A 25,984-nucleotide genomic window follows, 5' to 3' on the forward strand; every position below is an offset into this window, starting at 1 on the left:
TCTTTGGATGGTATAGGCTAAGAATAACCATACTCTACCAATAATAATTCTCAATCTTATATCTTATTGAAAACGTTCCCTTGAGAATATTAATAACCAATCAATTCAGATTGATAAATCATGTGTCCTCCATCTGATGGTCGGGTAACCTTTTGCTATAATTGCCCCTTGCCTTGTGTGAATGAAGCTTTACCTTTCGGCACTTGAAATGTCAAGAGTTCATTGCGTTTCCGTCTGAACTTTTCAACGATTCTCGTAGCTCGTATCTCGTATCGATTGTCGGAACACGGAGAAATCGGCCCATTCAATAAGTCAGAGTTCGGCATTTGTCATGAATCAGTGCCATTCCTTCACAGGTCTTAACCCCCTGTCGCCCACCCTGCCCTTCCTGTCTGCTAATGTCGTTGCACATTTAAGTCCACGTGACCATCGTGTGTATCCACCGGAGAGCCCCCTTCGAGGGGGCATCTCCGCCCATGTGCTGCTGAGTGTTCGTCGGTTTGTTTCACTTCAATCAGTTGTCGGTTGACTGCTTTCGTTAAGTGCCATCTTTGCATGTGTCCGGGGATCCCTTTGCCCCTTTAACATGTCCGTCACATGAGGATAGCACGCAATGCAGAACGCCCCTCCCCCGTTCGACCCCCTTTACAGACGCCCCTGGTCCGCACAGCCACATTGCAAATTATTTGGGTCTGTCACAGCCGTGATTTGGACTTTTGATTACTTGATTACGTTTGCAATGCGTTTCCTCTCTTTCTGTGGCACTGGGCACTGGACACTTGCTGGATTTTTCCGATGCCATCTGGCCGGGTCTTTGACATCCCTTCACCGACTCCCTTCCATTTTACACACTCAAAAAAAAAAAGAAAGATGCACTTTGGATTACAATCAGATTTATATCTTTTTTAAATCAATATGACACAATATGACTCTTTCACCAAGTTCAGGCTCATTAAAAAGAGTATGTGCTTTCGACATCCAATGTTAATAGCTATATTATTTAAAAAACTTCTTATTCCTAAGGATTTTTAAAAGAATTTTATTTAGTAAATTTGAATTTTTGAAACCACAACCATCAAAAAAAAAACTGGTGGTTAAGTTAACATTTTGTATAAAGAATTAAGATGATGAATCCTTTCTTATAAGGCGTTTAAAAATATTATGAAGCTTTTATTTAATTACTATTATAAGGACAAAACAAAAGACTACACCGATAAACAAAAACGCATTATATATAAAACTCATATTAAAATAAAAAACAAAAATATTTTAATGAAAAATTGACAAGAATATTACAAATTTTTAAATAAACTGTGAAAAACAATTGGTTGAAAACCAAGGAGAAAATATTATAAATGAATATATAAAATCCTTGGATGTACTTCGTTTTTTTATCAGTGTGTACCATATCTTTCTTCTGTCCATTTATTTCTCTGAGTGCACCAATGGCACCGACAAACGCCATCATCGGATGCGGGCTGGCTCTCGTCAATGATTTAAATGGAGGTCAAGTGGAGTTCTCTTGATTGACGCAGCACATTGAATGGTTCGCACTGCCTTCCTCCGATTTGCCCATCTTCTCAGCCCATCCGAGTCAATCTTTTAGCCAAAATGTAATTTGCACATTGATTACATGAAGAGAAAATGAGTTACGCTGCAATTTAGTGCCGCAAATGAAGTGAAACCGATCGGCAATTTGTTGATAGTTTTGTCCCCAGCTGCGTCACAGATTACAATTGTGGGCGGGGAGGGAATTGGGTTGTTAGATGACTGAGATTGGATACTCGGATGAGTCATGGACTGGAGCAGGTCAGAGGCAAGTCGGCAGACTAGGACTGACTTCGAAGAAGGCAAGAGATTTCTCCAGGCAAGGCAACTGGTGCATGAAAACAGCAAAAACAAATGGAATAGGGACCAAACAATCAAAAATATGAAGACTATCTTACCTCATATATTTAATTTTTGTACTGTACCATTAATCCTACTATCGACATAGTTATTAGTCAGACAACTAACTTATAACGTAAAGTCTTGAACCCATAAATCCTACGATCGAAGAACTAATGAGCCGCACACCCAGTTCCTGTGATTTTGTTCACCAACAGCCTATCTATATAAGTAAGGGTCTGAAAAATGTATATCGTAGCAACCCTCTTAAACGATTATACTCAACTCATTTCCTACTTGTCAAAGAAAAATCAGTATTCCTTTGGAAGTGAAAGTGTTTAGTTGCTAACGAAAACAAAATGAATGAGATTCTAATGCCGACGGACATTTGTGCCAGCATGGAGGATATGCAACTGCATACATGCATTGAAAAAGCGGTGAGTTCTTGAGTAATATGCACATATTGAAAAGGAATTAAGTATATATTTCTCAGCTGACCTGCTACTCCAGTGGTAAAGAGGACACCTTTGTGACCCTCCTGGAGGCAGGCATTAAAAAGTGCACAACTCCGTACGAATCCTATAAAGAGGATCTGGTCAGGGCCAATATCCTGCTGTCGGCCTTTTTAGCCAACATGGCCTTCAAAGAGCACGGCGAACTGCGCACGGCCCTAGAGGCCAAGCTTGAAAATATTTTCAAGGCACTGAAGGGCTACAAGGGATCTTGGGATCTTAACCGCCAGTTAATCAAGGGATTCACCCTGATGCTAACACCCAGCACGGCCCAAAAAGCAGATACGTATTTTGTCAACATACTTAAACAGAAGTCAAACCATATTTTAGCCCTGATTGGCCGTGGGTGCTTGGCATTCGATCGCCAGGACTACATAGGATCCCTGGGCTACTTTAAGAGCGTCCTGATGGCAGATCCTCGAGGATCCGCGGATGTTCGCGTAGGGATAGCCCACTGTTTTTGGAGAATGGGTGATCTGAGCCGAGCCCGTCAATTTTTCGAGATGGCTTTTAAGCAGAATAGCCGTTGTAACAATGCCCGTATTGGAATGGCCATTCTACAACTTAACCAAGGCGACGAACGTTCATACAATGAGGGTTTATGTCTCCTCAAAGAGGCCTTCCATATTGATAAACACCATTCAAGCATTCTATGTAATCTTGCATCTCATTACTATTCTATTGGCGATCACCTGATGGTGCTGAGATTGGCTGGAAATGCGATTATGTATACGGATGTCCCGGAGCTGCAATCTCAACTTTGGTACCAGGTGGCCAGAAGTCATCACGCCAGAGGAGAATATAAACTCGCTATGAAATATTATATGAATACCGTGGCTTTTGATATTAAAGGCTTTGTGCTTCCCTGTATGGGACTCGCCCAACTTTTCCTGAGGGACGGCGATTTCGACAATGCCAAGATCGGCCTGAGACACTTCCTCAGTTTTATACCGAACGAGTCCAACGCAAAGCAACTCTTGGAGCGAATTAAAGTTTACGAAAGGTCCAACAAGTCACGGAAAAAACTACCCGAAGAGGATTCCAGTAAGGCCGAGGAATGTGCCGAGAAAAATCAGCAGGATGTTGAGGGAGATGGAGATCAGGACTCCAAGGAGAGTACCGCCAAAGACTCCAGAAAGAGAGCTGCTACCAAAGAATTGGATACAAGTTTGGTTAAAGTACCAAAGTCATCATCATCATCAAAATCTACAAGTTCTAATGATGACGTTAATTTGGGAGAAGGCGAAATAACAAATCCCTAAGATATCTGAAGGGCTCAATAAACAAATAAAAAAAACTAGTTTGTTAAAACTTTTTTAAACTGGGTTCTGTTTTCCTCATCTAATACGAGAATATATACTTTATAGGATCAAAAACGCTTCCTTATACCTGTTACATACATTGTATTCGTCGCATAATACCCTTTTATTTTATAAAAACAATGTTTCCGAATAAGTCATTCAACTCGATGACAAAAGCTAACATGACATTGAGAAATCGACCCTAAGTGCTATAGATGAAAAAAGACTAGACCTGATAGGATTTCCCCTAAGTACACCCTTGCTTTTCCACCTGACCTCTGCCAATATTGACCCACCCCAGTGAACTATGCGAAGTGCTGAACACCTGCAAAAGGGGCCAAAGATCCTGCCAGCAGACAGTTTTCTTCGGCGGCTCCGGCACGTTTGGCTTTAACCAACAGAAAGCCGCTTAATTGCCGGCCATTTGACCGGCGGCGATGTTCACTCCTCCCCGCCCATTATCGTGTATAAATCAGTCAACACCCAGTCGCTCAATTTTCAACACTTGACTATTAAAAACTTTGGCGAATTTATTTAAGCAGTCGAGAGTGGAGTGGCGTCTCCCGGAGGCGCCAGTCGGGATCCGGAGTTCGCCGAGTTAATTGCTCGCTTCCATGTTGTTTATTCTTGGTATTTTAAAGAAAATAATTCATAAATTAATTTGGACATGGGGGAAATATGAGCGAAAAATACCAGAAATATTCGTTGGCCGAGCGGTGCGGAGAAAACGTTTTATGAAAAATCACCTCATAAATTTGCAGCTACGTGAACGGCAGCAATTATGATGGGTAGTGTACGGATGTGGTGGAGGGGGCTTTGAAAAGGGGGGGGCTTACGTGACCAGGTCGCAGAATCAACATCCACTTTTATTTACTCAACAATTTGGCAACCTTTTTGTTAACAACTTATCAAAAATTATGTCAAAATTGCAGCGCCCAGAGGGCCTGCGATGGCTGGATGTTGCATGGGTTAAGGTTAACCCACTGCGTCCTGGCCGTTGCCGCTGATTGGCATTCAAGCACTTCATTACAGCAATTGCCCCATTGAAGCCCAGCTCCCAGTGCGAGGAATTGAAATTTCACGCAAGTTGAGCACACAACAAGGAGTTGCCCGTAAGTGGGGGGTTAAAAGGGAAAAGGGATGGGGCAGGGCCCGGGTAGGGGTTAAGGGGGCGCGGCGGCAAAAGGGGGAGTGGCAGCAAAAGGGAGTGCAACACATGCAAAGCAATTTAAATGTCGGCCATCGCCTGAGTACCCGCTCGATTTTGCACTGGGCAAAAAGTGTGCATAAATGCCATATCATAATAATAATAATAATAAATTGAGTCCTTGACATGAAGAATGTTTATATTATTAATAACTTTGTAACTATATTTTGTCCATCTAAAGTTTTGTTTTGCCTGGAATACATCATAATACTGAGGTACTCGTAAAACCCCTAAAACCCACTAAAGTATGCAATGGTTTTTTAAAATATCTTTTCTATCTTTTAGGAAAATATTTATAAAGTTGTTTTCAAAAAGAGTTTTATGTTTTAAAATCTACCAATGGTACTAAAATACATTATAGCATAAAAACCTTATTTTGCAAAATTCAGATAACTAAATTAATCAAGTGATTAGAACATTAAGAAATAACTTATCAAACGTTTATTCCAAATACAAGTTTATTCATATTTTATGCAGACATAAATATTTAAGATTTAAATATTTTGTAATGGAAAATAATATGATACTTTAATGATACTTTATTAAACATGTCCAAACTCAAATCGATCCAATCAAAAATTTCCATATGGAGAATGCCGTCTGAAGAATTCGCGGTTTCATTTGGTTGAAGCTGAAATCTATCTGTGTTAGGTTATGTGGTCCCTGTTGGGTCCTCATATATGAATTATATAACACTTTTTTTTCAGTGCTTGGCCATTGGACATGCTCCCGTTTTTGCATTGTTGACCGCTGAGTGATGTAGGTTTCCCCCTCCTTCCTGGCCAACCCTTTTCAGCTTGTTTGGGGCTCCTCGCGTTTTTCGCGCCGCGCAAGCCGATAATTTATTAAAGGCGATTATTATGGCCTGGTTCGAACGAGTTTGCACTCGTCTGGGAACTGGGAACCAAGAATGGAAATGGGTTGGGGAGTGGGGAATGGGGAATGGGAATGGGACCTGCGTGTTGTGGTAATTTACTGCCAGAGGCAAAGGGGAAAAGGCGGCCCACAAGGGGGTTAAAAAAAATAAAAGCGACGATCCATTGGGATCCCTGGCAGTGTTGTACTTTGAGGTATTTACATATGAAATGTGTTAAATTGAGCTCTTTTTTAGCACAAGTTTGTTTTAGCGAACAAATTGCTGCCACCCCGCTGCCCCTTGTGAAATTATAGTTTCAACATTCCGGCAACTCAGTCGCGGGGCCCCACATAATCGGCCGACGATTTGATTAAAAAATCGCACAATCATCGCAACGAGGACCTGACCACAAAGGCGCCCCAAGGGTCCCTCGGCGAATGACGATGACGTCGGCGATGGCTCCTTCAACTAATGAAAAATTTGCATATCCCATGTACAGCACCCCCTCTCAAAAGCCTTCCTCCTTCCGAAAGCTGAAAGTTTGTTTTGTTTGGGGGGCGTGGCATCGTAAAGTGCATTCAACTGGGCGAATTTTTAAAACAGCACATTTGTGCCGCCCTCCTGTTAGTTTTTGTTTGTTGCCTTTTCACTTTGTGGTGCAAATTTTAATTGCTTTTATTTGAAATTAAAATTAAAGAGAGGTTTAAAGCGGTTTGCAAAATTAAAGGACGCGGTAAAAAACTGCATTTCATAGAGCTTTTTATGTACTACTTGGTTTTTATTGTAGGAAATTTTAAAGGCACTCACTTAAATCAGTATGAATATATTCATCAAAGTTTAGTTAAGCTGGTTAAAAAATGATTTTAAAGTGATTTGATCAAGTTTGCATTGCCTTTTATATCCTAGGTAAACTTAAAGATTACGCATAATAAATTATTGGGTTGAGCGATAATATTTAACATGAAAAATGAACTTAAATCAATCTATAAATTCTTTAAGTCATCTTAACTTGAAAACTCAAAATAAGAAAGGAAATAAGAGGCCTAACTAAATGACAGGTAGTTTGTTTAAGCCCTAAACTGTGCTAAATGTTTATCGATGGTCAATAGATTTTGTCAACCCAAAGGAAAACTTTGTATCTTTTTCAGCAACCCCATTAGAGCGACTTAAGTAAGCCACTCAAATCAGAATTGACAGCGCAATCAAATCTACGATCCTAGTTCCTAGTTCCTCCCAGTTGGTTTGGCCAATGGCCAGGATGGATATCTTTCCATATCCCTGTTTCAATCCCACCCCTTTTGGTCATGGAGCCTACTTTTTATGGGCCGCAAAACTTTACGCAAGCTTCCGTTTTGTGTTTCTGGTTTTTTTCGGTCCCTTTGGTCTCCCTGAGGAAATGTCCAATTTGACAGCCGAGACGCCCAAATTGAAGACATGTGCTGAATTTTATGGCTTTTAAATAAGAAACCATAAAAGCCAACAAAACAAAAGGACAGTCGACAGGGAAAGGAGCAAAAAGGAGTCAACAAACCGGAAATTGTCAAAGGAATCAAACTAAACGGAAAGCGAAAACAGCTCGAATGTACAATATATATATTTATTTAAAAATAGAATGATCAAATTTTATGCGCGTTTCGGGCAACGAAATGGAAAGTCCTTAGGGGCGAGTACTTCATAATGAATGAACACTGTTCCGAGGCGACGCCTTTCTGTCTTGGTTAGAGTTACAAGAGTCGCCGGGGAGGGCTGACTTCGTTAACTTGGCCACAGAGGGTCAGGGGTCAACCCAAGGGAAGGAGCCGGGGTCAGGGGTCAACGATAAAAGGTAATGAAAACAAACGAAACGAAACGAAACGAGACGAAAATGAAACGCATTGCAATGCCAAATGTTTTTATCTCGCTTTGACTTAAAGGAAAGTCCCCTCTTTTCCACTGAGTAACCTACCAGCAAATGCTATTTACACATCACAAAAAATAAAGAAATGCAACACTGAAAAAAGTAGAATAGTAAAAACAAAACAAGGAAGGACGCTATAGTCGAGTATCTCGACTATCAGATACCCCTTACTCAGATAAAGGGACCAAAAGTAGATGGAGATATCTCGATACCCGCGATCTCAATATATGGTTATGTGGGTGGCAGTCAGATTACTAACGATTCTTTGAAAGTACATCAATCATAAAGAAAAAACTAAAAACGAAGCTTAAGATTTTTAAATATTATTAAATTTATTTCATAGTTGGAAATCCCTATCTAAAATTTAATGAAAGGGAAAAAATAAAATGGCTAGTATTTAATATTAATATGATATCTTAGGATTTACTACCGTTTTTATCAGTGAAGATGAAAATGCTGGAAAAACGAGGAGACGACAACAAAACGAATTCATGATTCTGCCAAGTTAAACGCTGCCAGTGATAATGGTTGGAAATACTGAAAAACTACAGAGCCAGGGAAGAGGAAAAGCCAACTGTTGGTAGTAAAAGCATTTAGATTTCACTTAAAAGAAACTAAAAATGCAAAACGAATGCCGTGCAGCCCCCTCAAAGCGATGATGGAAGGAAATGAAATAGTAAAGGTGTAAGAAAATCAAGGTGGAAAATGGGAAGGGGAAATGGTTTTTCGGGGGGTACGAGCATGACCACAGTCCAATGGGGGTACACAATTCCCATTCAGGGGCAAAGCGGGTCTGAGAATTGCAGGAGTGAAGCTAAAAGCTTTGCAATCTTTGTTAATTGCGTGGTGCACAATGAAAATTTTGGTAGGGGGTGACTGGAGGTGGTAGACCCATCTAAAATTTCCTAGCACCTCAATTAAGACGAAAGCTCAAAGGGGAAAATCGGAATGCTCAGACAATGAGAGAGCAAAAGTTAAATGATTTAAATGTTCCCAACTGGGAAGCTAACAAGGGAAAAATCCGGAATGAAGTCTGATTTCGATGAAATAGGTAAGCATTGTTGGGCCCTTTATTTTCCTCTTGGGGAACACTTTTCGGAAAAGCCTCTTATCGAAGGCCCAGTTCATTCCCCCACTTATCCATCGATATAACCGATAATCGTCTTCTCTAAGCCGGGCACAAATCACTGCGATTTCTCGTTTTCCCCTAAAAGCGGTGTTGTCCATCCGATGAAGCAAATACTAAATGTGTCTTCTGGAATACAGTTCAACTTCATTAAGGACTCCCTAATAAGGAGGTATAATAATTCCAGTCTGGAAATGTTTACCCTACAACTCAATTTAAATGAGTATAAGTTTTTGAGCCCTTGAATATGTTTCTTTAGAAACGCTCTCAAAAAAGAAATAGGCTTATATGAAGAACATTTTTTAAAGATATTACTCTTTAGTTTTTTAATATTTTTTTTTATTATATGGTTAGTAATAATCCCGCAATACACATTTTCCCCCTTCCAAAGACCATATAATATTAGAATGCCTGCATTTTAACCCAACTTACTAACTAATTGGCTTTTTATTACTTTTATAAGTTGTTGTTTTTATAGGGTTGGTCAAAATTCTCTCTTAAAGACCGCATAGCCTTCACTCCCCATTTTTATCTCAGTAAGTAAACGAAACTAACTAGTCGTTATGTATAAGTCGGGTATTCCATAGAAGTACGACTGTAACTCTTTCTTTTCCCGGCTATCCCTGCTCTTTGTTTGTGATTCCCTTTCGTAGTTGCCTGGGCATAGTGTGACAAAATCGCTTGAGCCGGCTTAACGAGGCTTGTAATTGAATTATGCGATTTCATTGTGATTATTTCCAAAGCTCCCCTTCTTATAGAAGAGGGCGAAAGCGGAGCACTGCCTGGTTGCCTTGTCACTTCTGAGTAATGAGATACATAAAAGTTATTTAAACTTTTAAATCCGCGTCGCTGCCTTTTACTTTAGCATTTCATTTCACCCCCCCCTACCAGTTTTCCATCGGCGCCTGTTGGAATGCTACGCCCCTTAGGAAAGGGGAGAGGAAAAGGGGGCTCAGGGCAGGAGGCTAGTTAAACGTTTGAAAAGTTTTCCAACTGAGCCGCTGAAATGATTTGGAAAATTACAACAACCAAGGACCGCAGCAGGCTGAGCAGAGCAGATCAGAGGAGCTGACAAGGAAATACAAATGAGTCGTCGTTTTTACGGCCGCCCCTGAAGAATGCTGCTGTTGACAGTCGCTCTCACCCCTTGTTTTCCCCGAAAAGCCCCACCCCCACCCACGCTTTCGTGCATTTTCCACATGCCAGAGGAAAGGGTTGATTGGCATTTCTCGCAGAGTAAGCAAAAGTTTTTCTTCTCCTCTCTATATTTTTTTTGCCCCGACGTTTCTTTGTTTCAGTGGGGCGCCAACACCTCCCTGTCAGCCACCCGCACACTCAAACAAATGTCAATCACTCGGGAAAACCTGGCAAGAATTCCGAAAAGTGTTGAAAAACGGCATAGTCTTGGATTATATTATTCCAAGAAAAACTTTTACCTTTTTGAGGGAATGTTATCCATTAGCGAAACTCTTTTTAATAATAATGAGTTATATTTACTCTTCATAAACGTATTATAACTTGGCTAGTCCTGGCCAAAATATTCCAGGGAAATATTAAACCTGTTTCATAGAATGTTACCCAACACTCCTGCTTTAAATACGAAATTCATGTTACTTAAAAAGGCTTGTAATATTCCAACACATATTTGCTTTTATTACATTTTGGATTGTCTTAAATTAGTTTATAAAACAATTTTGGATAATATATATATTTTTTTAAAAAGATTTAATAGAACATGCATGATAATGTGATATTTATTGTATATTTTATAAGGAGTTTTTCTTGAGTGTAGTTCTTGGCACATAGGCAAGTGTTTCATTTTTTGGCTGATTGCGAGGGCTTGGCTCGGTACATCTCTCTATCCCCTTCTATTTGGGAGGACTGGGGCTCCCCAGCCCCATTACCCCCTGGCTCATTGCCTTTGTGGGCGCCTATTTGGCCTGGTTGAATCTCTCTGTCTCTGACGGCCTCCAACGGAATGCCGAAAATTCATTTGTATTTCAAAATCCCTTTTTGATGAACTCTACGTTTTCCTCCTGCTCGTGTTTGCCAGCCGCTTGCTGTTTTTTCCTGTCCCCAGTACGCCAACGTGTTCCCCCCTGGATTTCCATCTGTCGTCGCCCCTGCCCTCAGCCCCCCTACTCACTTTCTATTTTCCTGCTTTTCCTGGTGTAATGCGATTCCCTAAAATGTTTAAAGTTACAAAAGAAAAGTACTCACTTTATTACACTTAATTTGTTTTAGAAACACATTTTATCCTTTTACACTTGTCATCTATAATATTTTTTTAGGCCAAAATGTTTTATAAGAGAATACATTACCGTTTCTAGTTTTGAGAATTATTAACCATACTTTGACGAATTTATGAATAGGAATGTATATGTTATGACAAGGAATTTATAATTTTAATATCTACTTCATTTGTAGAAAAAACTATATAATTTAAAATCATATGATAAGGTTTATTTTATTTTTAAAAAAGGTTTACTTGACCATCAGTTTGTTTTTTCTATTAAGTTTCTTAAATGTCTTTATAAAAAACATCCCTAATCATATAGAGAATTTGTATACTATAACAAAATTATAAAAACATTCTTTTCAATGCATTTTTCAGGGTTTTCGGGTAACATGTATACCGGTGTGTTTTTCTCTTATTAGTTTACAAGAAACAGAAGTAGTCAAGTTCAACGAGAATAACTTTACTCGCCGTATAAAAAAAAGCTGAAGAGAGTCAAGAGACGTGGTCCCTGAAGGAGTGGAGTAGACCATAATGTCTGGGCTGGGAAAACTGTTTTTCCAGCAGTTCTCCCCGCCAGCCTGATCCCCAATCCAGACGCCATAAATTATCATGGTAATGTAGATTTGTGCGAGACGCCAGAAGGGTCCGTATCCGGCCGTATTATGCCGGAATCAGAACCAGAACCAGAATCACAGGACCCGGACCGGCCTCAATTACCTTTTGTCTTTGGCCGAGGAAAGTACCAGTACTCGTTGAATCATAATTGCAGTTGCGGATGGCCCTTGAAAAACTTTAATTGCTTGGTTGGGGTATGGATTGGGGTGGGTGTGTGTACTTATATAGTGAGTGGGTGGCAGGCCTTAAACCGATTTATTTGATTTATGGGCTGTAGGTGCTTAGTGCTGCCAGACAGGTTCCCCTCTGCAGTTCGCATTTCGCCAAATTGAATCAATAAATGTAGCTCGCAAAAAAGGGGAAAAGTTTTGCGATTATAATTTATTGTGTTTTTACCCCCACAACAGTTGGTTGTTTTTTTTTGCACTTGCAATTAATGTCAGACACACAGACGACAAGGAGCGGAGAAAGAGACGGAGACAGCGGCGGGGAAAGAGACAGAAACATAGAGGAGACGAATAAAAAACAATAAAAGCGAATTACATTAAAATTACACAATCAGCAAAAAGCAGCGACGAAAGAAGAAAATGGAAATGGAAACCTTGTTACACTGCACTGGAAAAAGCGACGAATTGTGACAAGTTTGGGAGGCTGAATATTGTATACCCTTTTTTATTTTATTTAAAGAAAGTGTTGTAAGAGCCCTTATCTCCGTAGAATACCATTTCTGAATCTATGGTAAGTGGAATAACTTTTAGGAACCACAGCTGTTACCATTCGGTTAGTGCTTTCTTAAAACAGTACCCCCAAAGCACAAAAATAAAATCATCTATACAATACTTAAAACATTTCTAGTCAAATCTACAATGATATATGATATGTATGATATTAAAAAAATATATATATTATAAATTTATAGGCTAAGAAAAATAATTTGGAGAATTCAGAAAATTGCCAATATTAGTTTAGTGTATATACTATAATATATAGTACCAAAGTCTGATCTTATCGAAATAGTTGTGCTCCCTGTGAGGGTATAAAAAGTGAAACGACGATGGGGTGGGTTAGGCGGATTATTTCAGCGGGGAGTCTTGGCAACAGGTTCTTGAAACGCAATTGAAATTGTTGCTAAACGAGTTTTAATTAGACAGGCGAAGCTCGGCTGCTGCAGCTAAAAGCGGCTAAAACAATGAGCTGGCGGCGGGATGAAAGCCAGGTAATTCCGCAAAGGGGCAACTAATGGTATCCTAATTAGATGATAGTCGGACCAGTCAATGCGAATGATGTGCTGAATTGTGAATGATGTCTGTGTGTCGCTTGTGCCGAGTCCCCCTGCGTTAAAATCAAATCGGAACTGCAGCGAAAAAAGTTCACTTAATTACTTTCTTTGGCGAATTAGCAAAGACGGAAATGAACGCGGAGATGAGTGGAAAATGGAGAAGGGACTGTGAGAATGGGGAGCGGATGATTCTCCAGAGACAAGACCCACAGAACTGGCAATAAAATAGCTAATCACTGCTGATGGGACTGCTGAGTGGAGTGCCAGGGGATGGACTAAATATCAAGTGAGCAGCGCGAAATTAACTTGCTGAATTGGAGAAAGATGGTAAAAAAAGAATTGGGGCTTAGGGAGTTCCTTGAATTTATAGTACATCTATTGAAAATGGTATTTAAGGAACAACATAATTTTATAATATTTTAAGGCAAACAAAGCTCTTGATATTATAATATTTAATGATAGGACTCCTGTCACTTTCCAGTATTCTCCAGTAAATCAAGTTACATCACTGACTGAAATCGGTTTACCTTTGAAAAATAAATCAAGGGCTGTTATAGAATCGGTACGAAGATGAATAACCACCTACAGTCTAATAATACGTACCTCATTCCAGCTTCCATGCGCCCAGATGGCTCATGGCGAAAAGCTCGTAGGGTGAAGGAGGGCTACGTTCCACCGGAGGAGGTTCCACTGTACAAGGTCAGGTTCAAGGATACAGAACCCTCTGTCAAGTGCCCAATGTTTATTTTAAACGGGACCAGATACAAGAATGTGTGGGAAGAAGCCAGAGAGCAGAATTGTACCAATCAGCCTTCTATTAACAGAGAGGTCAACTTGATATCGAGGACACTTCAAGATACTTTGAAGTTACAATAAAATTACAGAGCTTAGAAAAAATCGACAACATCACTTAATAATGGGCATTTGGTGAACAGAAACTTCCATATTCTCAATAAGCACACAGCTATAAGATTCCAATTATTACTATATTGGTCCTTTAAACAGAAGTTTGTAAAACCCTTTAGTTGAAACAAATGTTATTCTCGAAATCAGTTTTATAAATAGGATCCTTTAAACAAAAGGATAGAATAACTTTTGAATACAAATTTAAAGAAAATAAGCACTGACCGTAAGCTTGTGATTTTGTTTTTAAATGACCACTTAAGATATTTGGGTATTTCTTTTTCCAATTTGGCTGATTTTTAGATACATTGCGGGCAAGAGAAAATAGATAGTGAGTTTCTCAACAAATTGGGTAATTTAAACAGCCCTCGTGGACAAAAGTAAAAATAGTGGCATTTTTGTCATCTAAAAGTAAGAATCACAGTAGTCTTTCCAAAATAAATCTCACAAATAATGATTATTTTCGGTCCACGACAATAAATATAAGTTATCTAATACAAGTTTTACCCGGTGCTTTTAAAAGCCAACATATTAAATATTTTATAATTAAACATAATTGCTATTTTGAATTTTTTGAGTTATGCTTGCGTTTCCGTTCAACTTTAATATGGCCCGCAAGAAGTCGACACTTAATTAAGCCAATGAGGTAATTATCATGAATAAATCATGGGCAGCTAAATGAAATGAATGAGCCCATAAGCGATGTGGCAGGCACGTGAAGTGGAGACACCTTCTGCTCCATCCCCTCTTCAGAGACCCGGTCTTTTGGGCATACCCCACTATACTGTCCAGACCCAAAAACAGACGGACATTTGTCGCTGGGCGAGATTGATTGAGCGTAACCTCGACGCGTTTCTCATTGTCGGGCGAATCGCAGAAATTTCTTGGCGTTTCGCTGTGTGTTAAATTGCTGGAATCGCTGGGGATTGCGAATGGGAATGGGATTGGGAGTCCCAGCCCCTGGACAAACCATCTAGGCTGTGGCCAGCGATGCATGCCATCCATCTGGTCTTGTATCTTTTTTTTCGTATTTTGTGTTGCCTTTTTTTCTATACCTATAGATATATATACCCCCGTTTGAGGATTGCGCGAGCTGACAACGGAATTGATTTAATGCCTTTTTTCCAGCAGCCACAGGTGGAGTCCAGTTGTCCAGCTGTCCAGCTGGGTCTTGGCTGTCGTCCGCATCTCACCGATTCGACTGGCTCCCCTTAATTGGGCTCACTTTGGCGGTGGCTGGGCCACTTTTTTCCACATCCCGCCTGGCAGAAAACATTTTAATTATGGCCGAGTGATAGGAACAATCGTATGGGCATTCCTGGGGTCCAGAGGCGGGGTGTTGATAAGCGCATAATTGCCTTCAATTAAGCTGGATAGCTGGCGGCAAAAACTTGTGGGACACCTCCAAGTCCAAGTTAATTGAGTTCTCTTGGCTTGAGAGTAAAATGAGAATTTCAACAAAGTTTTGCTGAAAAAAGTAGACAATAGTTGACTTTAAAGTTTATATATCAACTCTGTATTACCCGTAATATTTATTTATTATTTAAATATCAATAAATAAACATTAATTTAAGGTATTTTTACTACAAATTTTGTATACTCTTTAAGTTACATAACATTTATTTCAGTCAAAAAATATTATTTTACACTTCCACTCCACTGGAATGTTTCCAAAAATAACATTGAGCAGAATATTTCAATAAAGTTTTTATTGCTTTGTTTTATTAACCCGTAACAAAGCCAGCTGAAACCATTTTTAAACAATTGCACAGAGTCCTTTTGAAAATAAACACAGCTCAGGTGTCACAGAATTTTCTAGTGCCGGCCAGAGAATAAATCACAGGGCATCAATTATCTCAATCGGGCTTGCGTTTAAAATTAAATCGTGACATGTCGACCCAATCTGTGTAGACTCTTGAAAATCCCCCCAATCCACCCCATTCAACTGGAAAATACCATGCATTTTGCTGTCCTCTTTCATTTCCAACTCTGAAATTTTCATTTTCCAAACTAACAAAACAAAAAATCAAAAACAAGAGCAGTCGGAGAAAAGGAATTTGCATTTTCCTCACATTTTTTATGGTAAAATTGAAACATTTATTTATAAACAGAGGACAGGCCAGGCTGAAATCGATAAATAAAAATAGGATAAAACGGCAACAAAGGACGAAACATCAAAAATGAAACGGCATTTCAATCAACACACAAAAGTGTACCATCGAAGTGGATTGGGAAGGGAATGGGAATGGGAATGGGAATGGGCATGGGTTCGGTATTGGGATTGGTATTGGGAGGAGGAATGGCTTGCAGCAAGCCCGGATTCTGGTTTTGGTCGAGTTTTTGCCGATTTTATAGGGTATTTCTTTTTTTTCGGTTTCTGTTCTGATTTACCCCACTTTTTGTTTGTTGCCAGCAAAATGTTTTCACACCAACTTGGCCCGGAGAAGATTTTTTCTGGGCATTTAGCTCGCTTTTGTGATTTATTCGATGCTTTTCGGCATGTTGCATAAAAAGAGCAGCGGGGGCGGTGCTTACTGGCCTTTTTGTTTTAATTAAAATACCAACTTTAATCAATCGCCAAGGCCCGTATCGGAAATTGGGAAAATGCAGCTGAAGGAGGGTCACTTTAATGCCCCAGCATTTAAATGAATTTCAAGATGAGCAACGTGCAGTTGGAGTATGGGTTGTTTGAGTTCGACGAGCTCTTGTCCACAATTGGTTTTCCATCAAACAAATTGAAACACTCGCTCAGTCACTCAGTTAGTCAGTTAGTCAGTTAGTCAGTCATTCAGTCAGTCGGTCGACTCTCTTGACTGCACTTAACTTAAAAACGTTTCATTTTATATGGTCCTCCTGGTCCTGGTCCCCACATCTCCTCGGTGCTTCGTCTCCGGGGACTTTGGTCGAGGTTGAGGTTGGGCTCGGGGTTGGTCTCGGGCTCTGGGGTCGGGGATTGCGCCCATAAAGTATGCAACTTCATTGATAACATTTATTTCAAATGCACTCAAAAACCACTCAATAGTATGAAATTTGTTGCAGTTTACCTGCTCTACACACACCCACTCGAACCACACATGTGTGTGTACTCCATCCCTGGGGAAAATGTGGAGCGTGCTCGTATCGCATGTCGCCGCTTTAGCCCTGGCAAATGAGCAGCCAGATGAGCATTCAAATACTGGGTATACCAGACTTGGGTATACCTCTTACAATGCTATCAAAAAATAGTTTTATTCATCTGTTCACTTTTACCAAAAAGCACAAACAAGAATTTAAAATTGGCTTGCCCATTCTGTAGATTAACATCTATACATTTATGATATGTCATAAAAAGTCCCTTCTTAAGTGGCCAAATAATGTAATTTAAGTTTTTAAATCTCCCCTTGTTTTTTTCGTATACTAATAACATTTGTATCTCAGCCTCTTTAGAATGTGTTTTTGATTCCTTCCTCTCAATAAATATAAAAACATTTTCACATTTTACAAAAGTAGAAATATATGTATTGCCAAAAGCATCATATCATTCTGATATCGAATATGCCTGGGTATAAATAGTTCTTTATTATATTTCCCACATGCTTTGCATGTCTGCCCTTTCCCGCCCCAAAAAGAATGTAACAATATATTTTGCCTTTGTATTACATAAATTTCATTGAAGTGCTTCCATTCATTTCCGTTCGATATGTGTGCAGGCAGGCTCTATAAATATTTCACTGGGGAGATCGGGCAAAAACACACACGTGCAGGGAAATTCAAGGATTTACATATATATCTTCACATATATCGATGGGGAAAAGCAGCTGCCGCGTGCCTATCAGGTTGACATTCAATTAAACTAAACCTGGCCAGGTCCCAAGGGCTTTACAGCCATCTCGTACCCGTAACCTTGAGCCACTGTAAATGGCATCTTTCATCTGGCACTTGAGTGAGTTTTCCCAAAGATACTAGTAAATGTGTGTAGTAGGGTAGTTAAAAAATATAATATTATTATAACCCTTAAATTAATAAAATTGTGTTTTAGTAGTGTTCTCAAAAATAACTTATACGACAAGTATGCCAGTTTAAATGTAGTCCAAACAAAAAACGTTTACCCATTTATAATCTTTAAAACGTATTGATTATTAGTTGGAACAATCATAAATATAGCGGAGAGCAATAGGAAATATTGGTTTCCGGATTAAAATAAACTTTTGGTCTAAGGCAACAGTGCGTATGGGTGATAAACTTTGAAGCCACGGCGCAATAAATTTATTTATTTATTACTTAAATGTGAACCGCCCTGACATTCATATACATATTCCACCCAACACTCGACCGCTTTTCACTTATCCTTGAACGCAAAAGTATTGCATTCTTGTTTAATTACACTCATATTTTTCAAAGGCCTAGAAGTTCTTAACAGTCGGTTGCAATCACTTGGCGTCCGGAAATTAATTGCATTTGAGGAATTTTATTGGTAAACGCTTCATCGAATGTCTTTCTTTTGTTATTTAATTGCAAATTAAAAACTTGACAGCACAATCATTTGGTTCAATTACCGAAGATGTTACATGTGTTTGCTAAGCTCTGAGAAATCAAATAAATAATTTGAGTACCTTGACTTTAAAGCTCCTCTGCACGGCATTAAATTACATTTGCACTGCCTGAAATTTCTGGGAAATATATAACCAGGGTTTACCAAATGATTTAGCTGTCTGCCCACAATTTCATTCCCAATTAATGTTAGTTGTGCGGCCTTTAAACCTGATTATATTGCATGCTTCCCTTTGTTTGATATTTCCCCGGCCGCTTCATCAGCAGCCATAATTTCCATTATAACTTATTGTCTTTCTAATTGAATGAACCGTGGATGGAAGGAAGGGACCGGGGGCTGGCCTTGCCCGTGGCAAAAATCTATTCATCGTTGTATTTGCATACAATATGCCAGTTATTACACATGGATATGGCCAAAACATATATAGTTTTGTCCGAGGGAATTCGGTTGATTGTGTCTGGGCTGAATGGCTAAAATACGGCCAGTTGGCTTGCCAGGGTCGATTTTTGCATAAATTAGGCATGCCTCGCTTACAAAGGGTTTTGTATTTGTATTTGGAGGAGTTGCCAAGCTCTGCAAATTAGGTTACGTCGTCAATGTTGTGGAAAATAAAATAAATACACTTAGTGTACGTGTTCGTGCGATTATGAGGAAAAGTGCTCGGCAGATGGGCAGATTTGACCCAAATTCCTGCCGGATGCCACACATGCAAAAATGCAATTTCATTAAATGCCCAAAAAGACATAACAATGCAAAGAACTCTGCACAGATAACAAATTACTTGCCATGAATAACAATAAGGTGCAGGACCCCCTCTTCGCCACCCAATCTCCTTATGTTGCAACTGTAATGAATATCAGATGATGACGATAATGATAGAAGTGCAACGGAGCGACATTCACGATGACAATGCTGACAAGCCGATGAACATAAAAGATATGAGTCGGAATTTCCATTGGGCTGGTGGAAGTGTTCCAGAAGGTGTTCTGGTAAACAAATTTTAACGATAAAAATTTAAAACTTCTCGTTCATGTTTATTCAAATATTTAGAGGTTAATTAGTGCTTAAAAAAGTATTAAGATCTTTTAAGAACTACATTATAAAGAAATGCATCTAACAAGTATCAAAATATAAATTTCAAATAATAAAAATTATTAAGTTTTATTTTTACTATTGAATATGGTATATTAGATACTGAGAAATTGTTTTTCTTCGAATTTCTATCTTTCTATAGAAAATAATCAAACAAAACCAAGACTTGTTCTATAATTTTAAAAAATATTCTTGGATTTTTCTTTGTAATGTGAATGTAAATCTTATATTGAGAAATAGTATTTCATCGACTTCCTTTCTTCCTTCTTTAGAATGTGTACACACAGAATGAAAACATTGTATTATCCTTTTCCAAAAAAGATCCTGGGGTGTTAAATTGAACTTGTATGGATTGAAAGCCAGCTTTATGAAAGACATACTCCAATTATTTTTGTCTTTTTTGAGAACAGCTCCATGGCAAATTGCCAGTGCCAAACTGGAAAACAATGAGTAAAATTTCATTACCGGACGATGGGACGATTTCCACTACAAAGATGAGAACGCTGATGGGATGGCACAAAAAGGGGTAATAGAGGAGGAGGAGAAGGAGGTGCTGCAATCTTGACGGGCATTGAAATTGAAAAGAAAATGAATGAAATGTCGAGGAGGGGGTATAATGGGGGGGTTCTGTAGAATCAGGACCCAGAGAACAGCTTACTTGGCTGAGCTCCCTGTGAAGTCCTTTCCCAGTTGTCGGTCCTCATTGCCATTCTTGCTGCCTGTCAACGCGACTGTCATCTCGTCCCGCCTTATCCCCCTGAAACCCCCCAGTTATCCTCTGGTTATTTGCATTAAAAATATTATTCATTGCAATCACAAGGATTTGCGCAAAAATGCCTGCAATGAGCCGTTGTCGCTACACAAAATGCAATTGCCGGGAAAAAAGGATGAAAAGTGATGGAATGAATCCTTTTTGTCTCCAGCGGAATAAGCGAATAATGATATAACTGTGACACAGTTTAAGTGCCGGCACTTGTAACACTCGAAAAGCGATTTGAATTTCACAAGATTAACGATGGCAAATCAATGAATAAAATTCATAAAGCGAAATGGTTATCGAACATCCAAGTTCACAAACTGTTTTTAAATTAAAAAGAAATTATAAATCATTTGCATTGCAGTTAACAAAATGGTTTTCCAAATTGTTAATGGCCTCAATCCTCTTACAATCCATTCAACTTGTTAAAGGCATAAACCCATCAGCAAATTAAAAAAATCGTATTAATAAGAAATCCTCCTTTAATCGATTAAACTGGTTAAAAATGGCCATATGCACAATAAGCTGGCCGACAACATATCCGCTTTCTTGTTTTATTCTGGCCAATGATGTACAATAATTGAGGCGATTTCAATGGTCTATAATTAACTGGCTTTGATAGCTGATTTCCATAATTGCCTTTTCCACTGGGCCGGCAACTAATTGCCGCGAATTTCAACAGATATGCGACTAATGTGCAGTTGCCGCCAAAGTAGCAATAAATGGAGAACACACAACGGCAACATCTAGCAGCAACATCGCCCAGCAGCAACAGCAACGGCGACAGCGACAACAGCAACAGCAGCGGCAGCATCAACAACATCTGCACTTTGATGTTGCCTCATGTTGCACGAAGACCAGGGCCGGGGGAAAGGGGGATTCAGGGGGCTCTGGGGCCTCCAGAAGGCAAGCCAAACTGGCAGCCCAGAGCTGATAAATTGGAAGTGCATTTGACGCTGCTGGCGGAGAAGATGTTGCCGCAGTTCCACTGCAGAAATGACTTGGAAATTTGTTTGTTCTTATATATAAATATTTATTTGGTGGAAGGACGGCGAAGCCATTCAATTAGATATTAGGTTTAAGATTGTTAAACTCACTAACAACTTTAAGACAACACGAATATTATATCTTTAAAGGGAAGTCATACGAAAGAAATGCTTGAAATTAATGTGAGACTTGGACCTCCAACTTATTTCCTTCATCCCCTATTAAAAGGCTTTAACATCTTAATTTATAATTGGTTATAAGTAGGTATACCTTTATACAACATACTAAATATGCAGCAATAATTTAATTTTTGTGTAAGCTTTCTGTGTCTTAAGAAAGAATTCTCAAAAAAATCTTTCATTGAAACATAAAGTGTCGTTATACTTTTCAAACCGCAATATATCAAATACCACGCGTTAGGAACGAAAACCATATATGCAGATATGCTTAAATTGGTCTATATTAAAAGTGTCATTTGTGGTCCTGAACTATCTTCTACAATCTATTACCCTTTTGAGAAAATTGAAAAGGTTTAATATAAAAACTCTTACTAAAATATAAGTATATATCTATATAAAATATAAGTATATATCTATAATACTTATATTTTAGTATTATTATATTAAAATAAAATTATTATATTTTTTTCCAAATTATAATTATTTTAATATTTATTATCTACTTAAAAATATTTACTTACTATTTCCCACTATATTCTTGAATCTTTTCCTCTGTGTATGGTTTTTGTTGCTGCTGCCGTTCCTAATATGGGTGATGATGTTGCTGTTGCATTTGCATTCGCTGTCGCTGCTGCTGTTCTTGTTGCAGTTGCAGTTGGTCTTGGTCTTGATGGTGTTGCATATCCAGCGTCCCTCCGCCTCAGTCGGTTAATGAAACTGCCAGGCGAGGCATCGCTGCCACATCCGCCGTCTCCCGAGCAGCCATCCAGCTGTCTCCGTCTGTCCGTCCCTGCCCCCGGAGCAACGCCTTGGCCGAGTGTTGCTGCTGCAGCTTCGGCCTGTGACAGCGGCAACATCATCATCACCAGCAGGCAACATCATACCATCCAATGCCACCCCGCCCCCCAGGATCCCCACCCACCGGGCCGACGAACAGTCACGCTTGCTTGTCAAACACTCTGGCAGACTCTTACGATCTCCGCCGGCTTCGGTTGCACCTCCTCCTCCGCCATCTCCACTGTCTCCTCGTCCTCCTCGCTACATGGCAAAATCCATTTGCATATTTGCATCCTTATGCCTGACAGTTAACGCCCCCCGAGCCCCAATCCCCCCCCGATTTTCCACCTTTTCCAAGCGGCGCGCTTTTAACGACAAAGTGTGAAATTTCATTGAATTTGAGCTCGTTGACAAAAGTGGAATGGCAGCAACAGCAACAACTGCAGCAGCAACATTGCAGGTGTTGCAACTTGCTGTTGCTGCTGCTCTCGTTGTTTTGCAAATTAATTTAAATTATGGTTGTTTCTTTTTTTGGACAAGCTTTTTATGCCATATTAGCTGAAGGCTGGGGAAAATTTTGAAATGGAGAAGGGAACCAGCTAATTTGTTGGAAATTGATAGCCGCAATTAGTCTGCTATTGAAAACGACCCCATTGCTGTGAAAACATCCACTTTATTAAAGTATGCTAATTTTTTGAACAGGCAGTGTAAATCGAATCTCCAACCAGGTGTTCACCAAAAAAATTAAGATATTAATTATATTTTAAATGTCTAAAGAATTCGCGTTTAAACGCAGGCTCTCATGTGGCAAACCAGGTAAGCTAAGCCAGTTAACCATTTATAAGAAACATTTTCTGCATTAAATGTTGTTTTAAAAATTTCACAGCAGCCACTTCAGAGCGATTTAAACTTAAGCCACTACATAAATCTAAATTATACTCATTTACGGAAACAGTTTTGACCCATTAACCCATGTTGCAGCATTTTTTCCGCCACTTTTACTCCACTTACCCGCAATGAGGATTCTCCGAACTTGAGCCACACGACTTTGGCTTTAAGTAATTTTCTAATGACACCACAGAGGAAAAATGACTCTCGGGGACTTGGGGGTTACCCAAGTTGTCTCCCATACCCAACGCCCCTTATTTTCCTGCTCCTGCTCATTTTCCGGGCGGCTCCTGCTGGCGACGTTCATTAGATTAAAAGCAATTTACAGTAAAACTTTTTGCCACAAAACGCCTTCTGCCCCGATGTTCCTACTCCCCATTTTCCCCACCCCAGTCCCCCCGTTGAGTTGCTGCTTCACACACGTGCTGCAACTCACATGTGCCCCAAAACGCCGTGCAAATGTTGCCACCAACTCCTCAAACACTTACAAAAAATATTAAAATTCGTTAACGGAACCCTTAACTTATAATATAAAACGTAAGCATATAATAAAATAAATTAATGAAATGCTAGCGATGTCTTTAAGATTTTTAGATACGTTATTTATAAAGAATATTATTTAAACATTCCCAAGAACTAAAAATATTTTTTCTTTCATATCATCAATATATTTTTAAAACTACCAAATGAAGGATTATAATTTAAATATCAGAAGACCACAGACCAATATTTTATACAGATAAAATACGGTTTTCCAATAAAACCAAATAAGCCTGAGTTTGATTAAATGATCTTATTTCTTGGAATAAATATAAAACTCTATAATATTCATAGGTCCCTAATAACTAAATAATATATATACAAGCAAATTTTTAAATATTTTATTATTAAATAAAATTTATTCCTGTGTAGTCATTTGGTGCTTTTTTTTGGAATTCAACAAATTTGCGGATTTGGTTTGTAATTTATTAAATTTATCGCATGCTCAGAGCGCCTTAGCAGTCTTGGAATGGGGTGGGGGGTTGGAAAACCCACCCAGTGGGCGATGGGAGTGGATGACCTACGCCTGCTAATGTCTGCGGTTGCGCTTTTCCGGATGGGATGCTATGGGATGGCATGGAATGGCAAGTTACTGGGCCCCCGGACAGGGTCTCCAGGCAGTGGCATCTGCAACATTTGTTGATGACAACCCAAAGACACAGAATGCAACATTTGGTGGAACATTTCGTTGGCCGTATTTTGTGTGCGGCACGCCCATTTAGGGAAGTCATTCGGAGCTTAGAAGTTATTATTTTGATTTATAGAAAAAGTTCGTTTGGCGAGCGAAAGTTGCTCGTATATTTTGCACAGTGGTGGGGGAGGGGGGCTCAGGGAGTTGAGAAATTAGTAGATAGAAGTTGTTTTCTCTGAAATTTTCTATGCTTTTAAAAAGGGTACAGGATTAGAATAAATGGTTGAGCATATGGTTCCATATTATATTATTTTACAAGGCTAAATTCCGTAGTTAATAATATAATTTCATAAATATACGAGGAATATACGAGTTCTTAACTCACAAAACAATAATTTTGTACATCTATAGACCAAAAAGAGTTACTATACAGGAAATTTTCTCTAAAATAAATGATGTGCTTAAACCGTTTCTAATTTGGTCTGCACATTGTCTTCGGTAAGTTTTCTCTTGGTCCATCCACTGGAGCAGGGCAAATCTTTATCAGGGCTATCTTTTTGATCTTTCTTTTTATCCAGGTGCCCCGTTCCGCAATACGAGTCATGAAGTTCGGAACAATCCGTATTGCAGATATTCCGCCAGCCTGTCGAATTAATGTGGTACAGGCGAACTATACCCCCTGAATAGGCATCTTTACTAGTTGCATGATATATCGCTCGTCTGGCCAGATCATAGGCCTCCTGATCGCTGAGATCGTGACGGTAACCGGTGTCCAAAACCCCAAGCGCATAGGGCGATCCACTACCGACGGAGAAGACCTGGCCATGTGACCTCATGCCCTCCGAGTCCACGTAAATTAACTTGGGGCCCTCGTCGTCGAAGCCAGCCAACATCATGCCCATCACCAGACCCATGCCCTTGTACTCCGTGGAGATGTTGCAGATAATCCTGGCTGCCGTGTCCACAGTCATGCGTTTCCGGTAGCGAAGTTGGTGCAGTCGGCACTCCTTGGCCAAAACTCGATCCCAGTAGACGCAATCGGCTGCTCCACCGGCCAAAGTACCCAACATATAGTCGTTCAGCTCCACTATTTTCTTCATCGTCTGGGAACCAATATATTGACCAGAGGTGGCTCTCGAATCTGCACACAGGATCACTCCTCCGCGGTACTTAAAACCCAAAGTGGTGGTACCATGGTCGAAGTTCATGCGAACTCCACAATGGGCCAAGATCTTTGGCAGATTCTCAGCGGGCTATAGGGAAAAGCTTGGTTTTATAAGAATATTAAATACTATTATATTGATGTACTTACTCTTTCAAAAGGTGGCGCCATCAGGGCATAGGGATTTTCAAAATTACTGGTGGCCTCCCGAAGTTGCTCCTGCTGCCATTCGGATTGCAAATCATCGAAGCGCCTCATAAAGGGCATTCGATTCATGCCGCAAATGGCTTCCAGAGCCATTATATGTAAAAGTGTACTGGATAGTGGGAATATTAGAACTAAATAAAATGTTTGAGGACTTAAATCTCTAAGAAAACTTAAATATATGAAACATGTAGCAAAAGTCAGGCTTATTTTCTTCCTTTTCGCTTAACATTAACATGATATATTATTTGAAAAGTTTGTTGCTTTAAAATATAATATGATAAGATTATAAAAAGATTATATGTTTAACAGATTGCACTAGATTTTATTAACTTTGGCACCTAATATTTAAAGTAGCGCCTTGGATCTTTAATAGTATATTTTGGGATCTTAATATTAATAGAGTAATTTGTA

The 25,984-nt window shown here is 39.4% G+C and overlaps 2 protein-coding genes across 2 annotated transcripts; one reads left to right on the forward strand and one right to left on the reverse strand.

Annotated features, from left to right (window-relative positions):
• Window positions 1-2,208: 2,208 nt before the first annotated feature.
• On the forward strand, window positions 2,209-3,661 carry LOC119551431 (RNA polymerase-associated protein CTR9 homolog). The gene is made up of 2 exons (XM_037860773.1): window positions 2,209-2,324; window positions 2,381-3,661. Exons 1-2 carry the CDS (start codon window positions 2,247-2,249, stop codon window positions 3,659-3,661), a joined length of 1,359 nt encoding a protein of 452 aa, XP_037716701.1. The 5' UTR covers window positions 2,209-2,246.
• Window positions 3,662-24,529: 20,868 nt separating this feature from the next.
• On the reverse strand, window positions 24,530-25,739 carry LOC119550639 (proteasome subunit beta type-5). Its single transcript, XM_037859477.1, has 2 exons — window positions 25,517-25,739; window positions 24,530-25,457 (listed from the first exon to the last, which is right to left on the reverse strand). The coding sequence occupies exons 1-2, from the start codon at window positions 25,664-25,666 to the stop codon at window positions 24,666-24,668; spliced, it is 942 nt and encodes a 313-aa protein (XP_037715405.1). The 5' UTR covers window positions 25,667-25,739; the 3' UTR covers window positions 24,530-24,665.
• Between the last annotated feature and the right edge of the window lie 245 nt (window positions 25,740-25,984).

This window comes from Drosophila subpulchrella, chromosome 2R (assembly GCF_014743375.2).
Source record: "Drosophila subpulchrella strain 33 F10 #4 breed RU33 chromosome 2R, RU_Dsub_v1.1 Primary Assembly, whole genome shotgun sequence".
NCBI classification, from domain to species: Eukaryota; Metazoa; Arthropoda; class Insecta; order Diptera; family Drosophilidae; genus Drosophila; species Drosophila subpulchrella.

Excerpts from the sequence above, each read along its gene's own strand:
- LOC119550639 (XM_037859477.1), bottom strand. The coding sequence starts at position 25,666 with ATGGCTCTGGAAGCCATTTGCGGCATGAATCGAATGCCCTTTATGAGG. Across the intron at positions 25,458-25,516 it reads TGGCGCCACCTTTTGAAAGA|CCCGCTGAGAATCTGCCAAA; the intron begins GTAAGTACATCA and ends TTTTCCCTATAG.
- LOC119551431 (XM_037860773.1), top strand. The coding sequence starts at position 2,247 with ATGAATGAGATTCTAATGCCGACGGACATTTGTGCCAGCATGGAGGAT. Across the intron at positions 2,325-2,380 it reads ATACATGCATTGAAAAAGCG|CTGACCTGCTACTCCAGTGG; the intron begins GTGAGTTCTTGA and ends TATATTTCTCAG.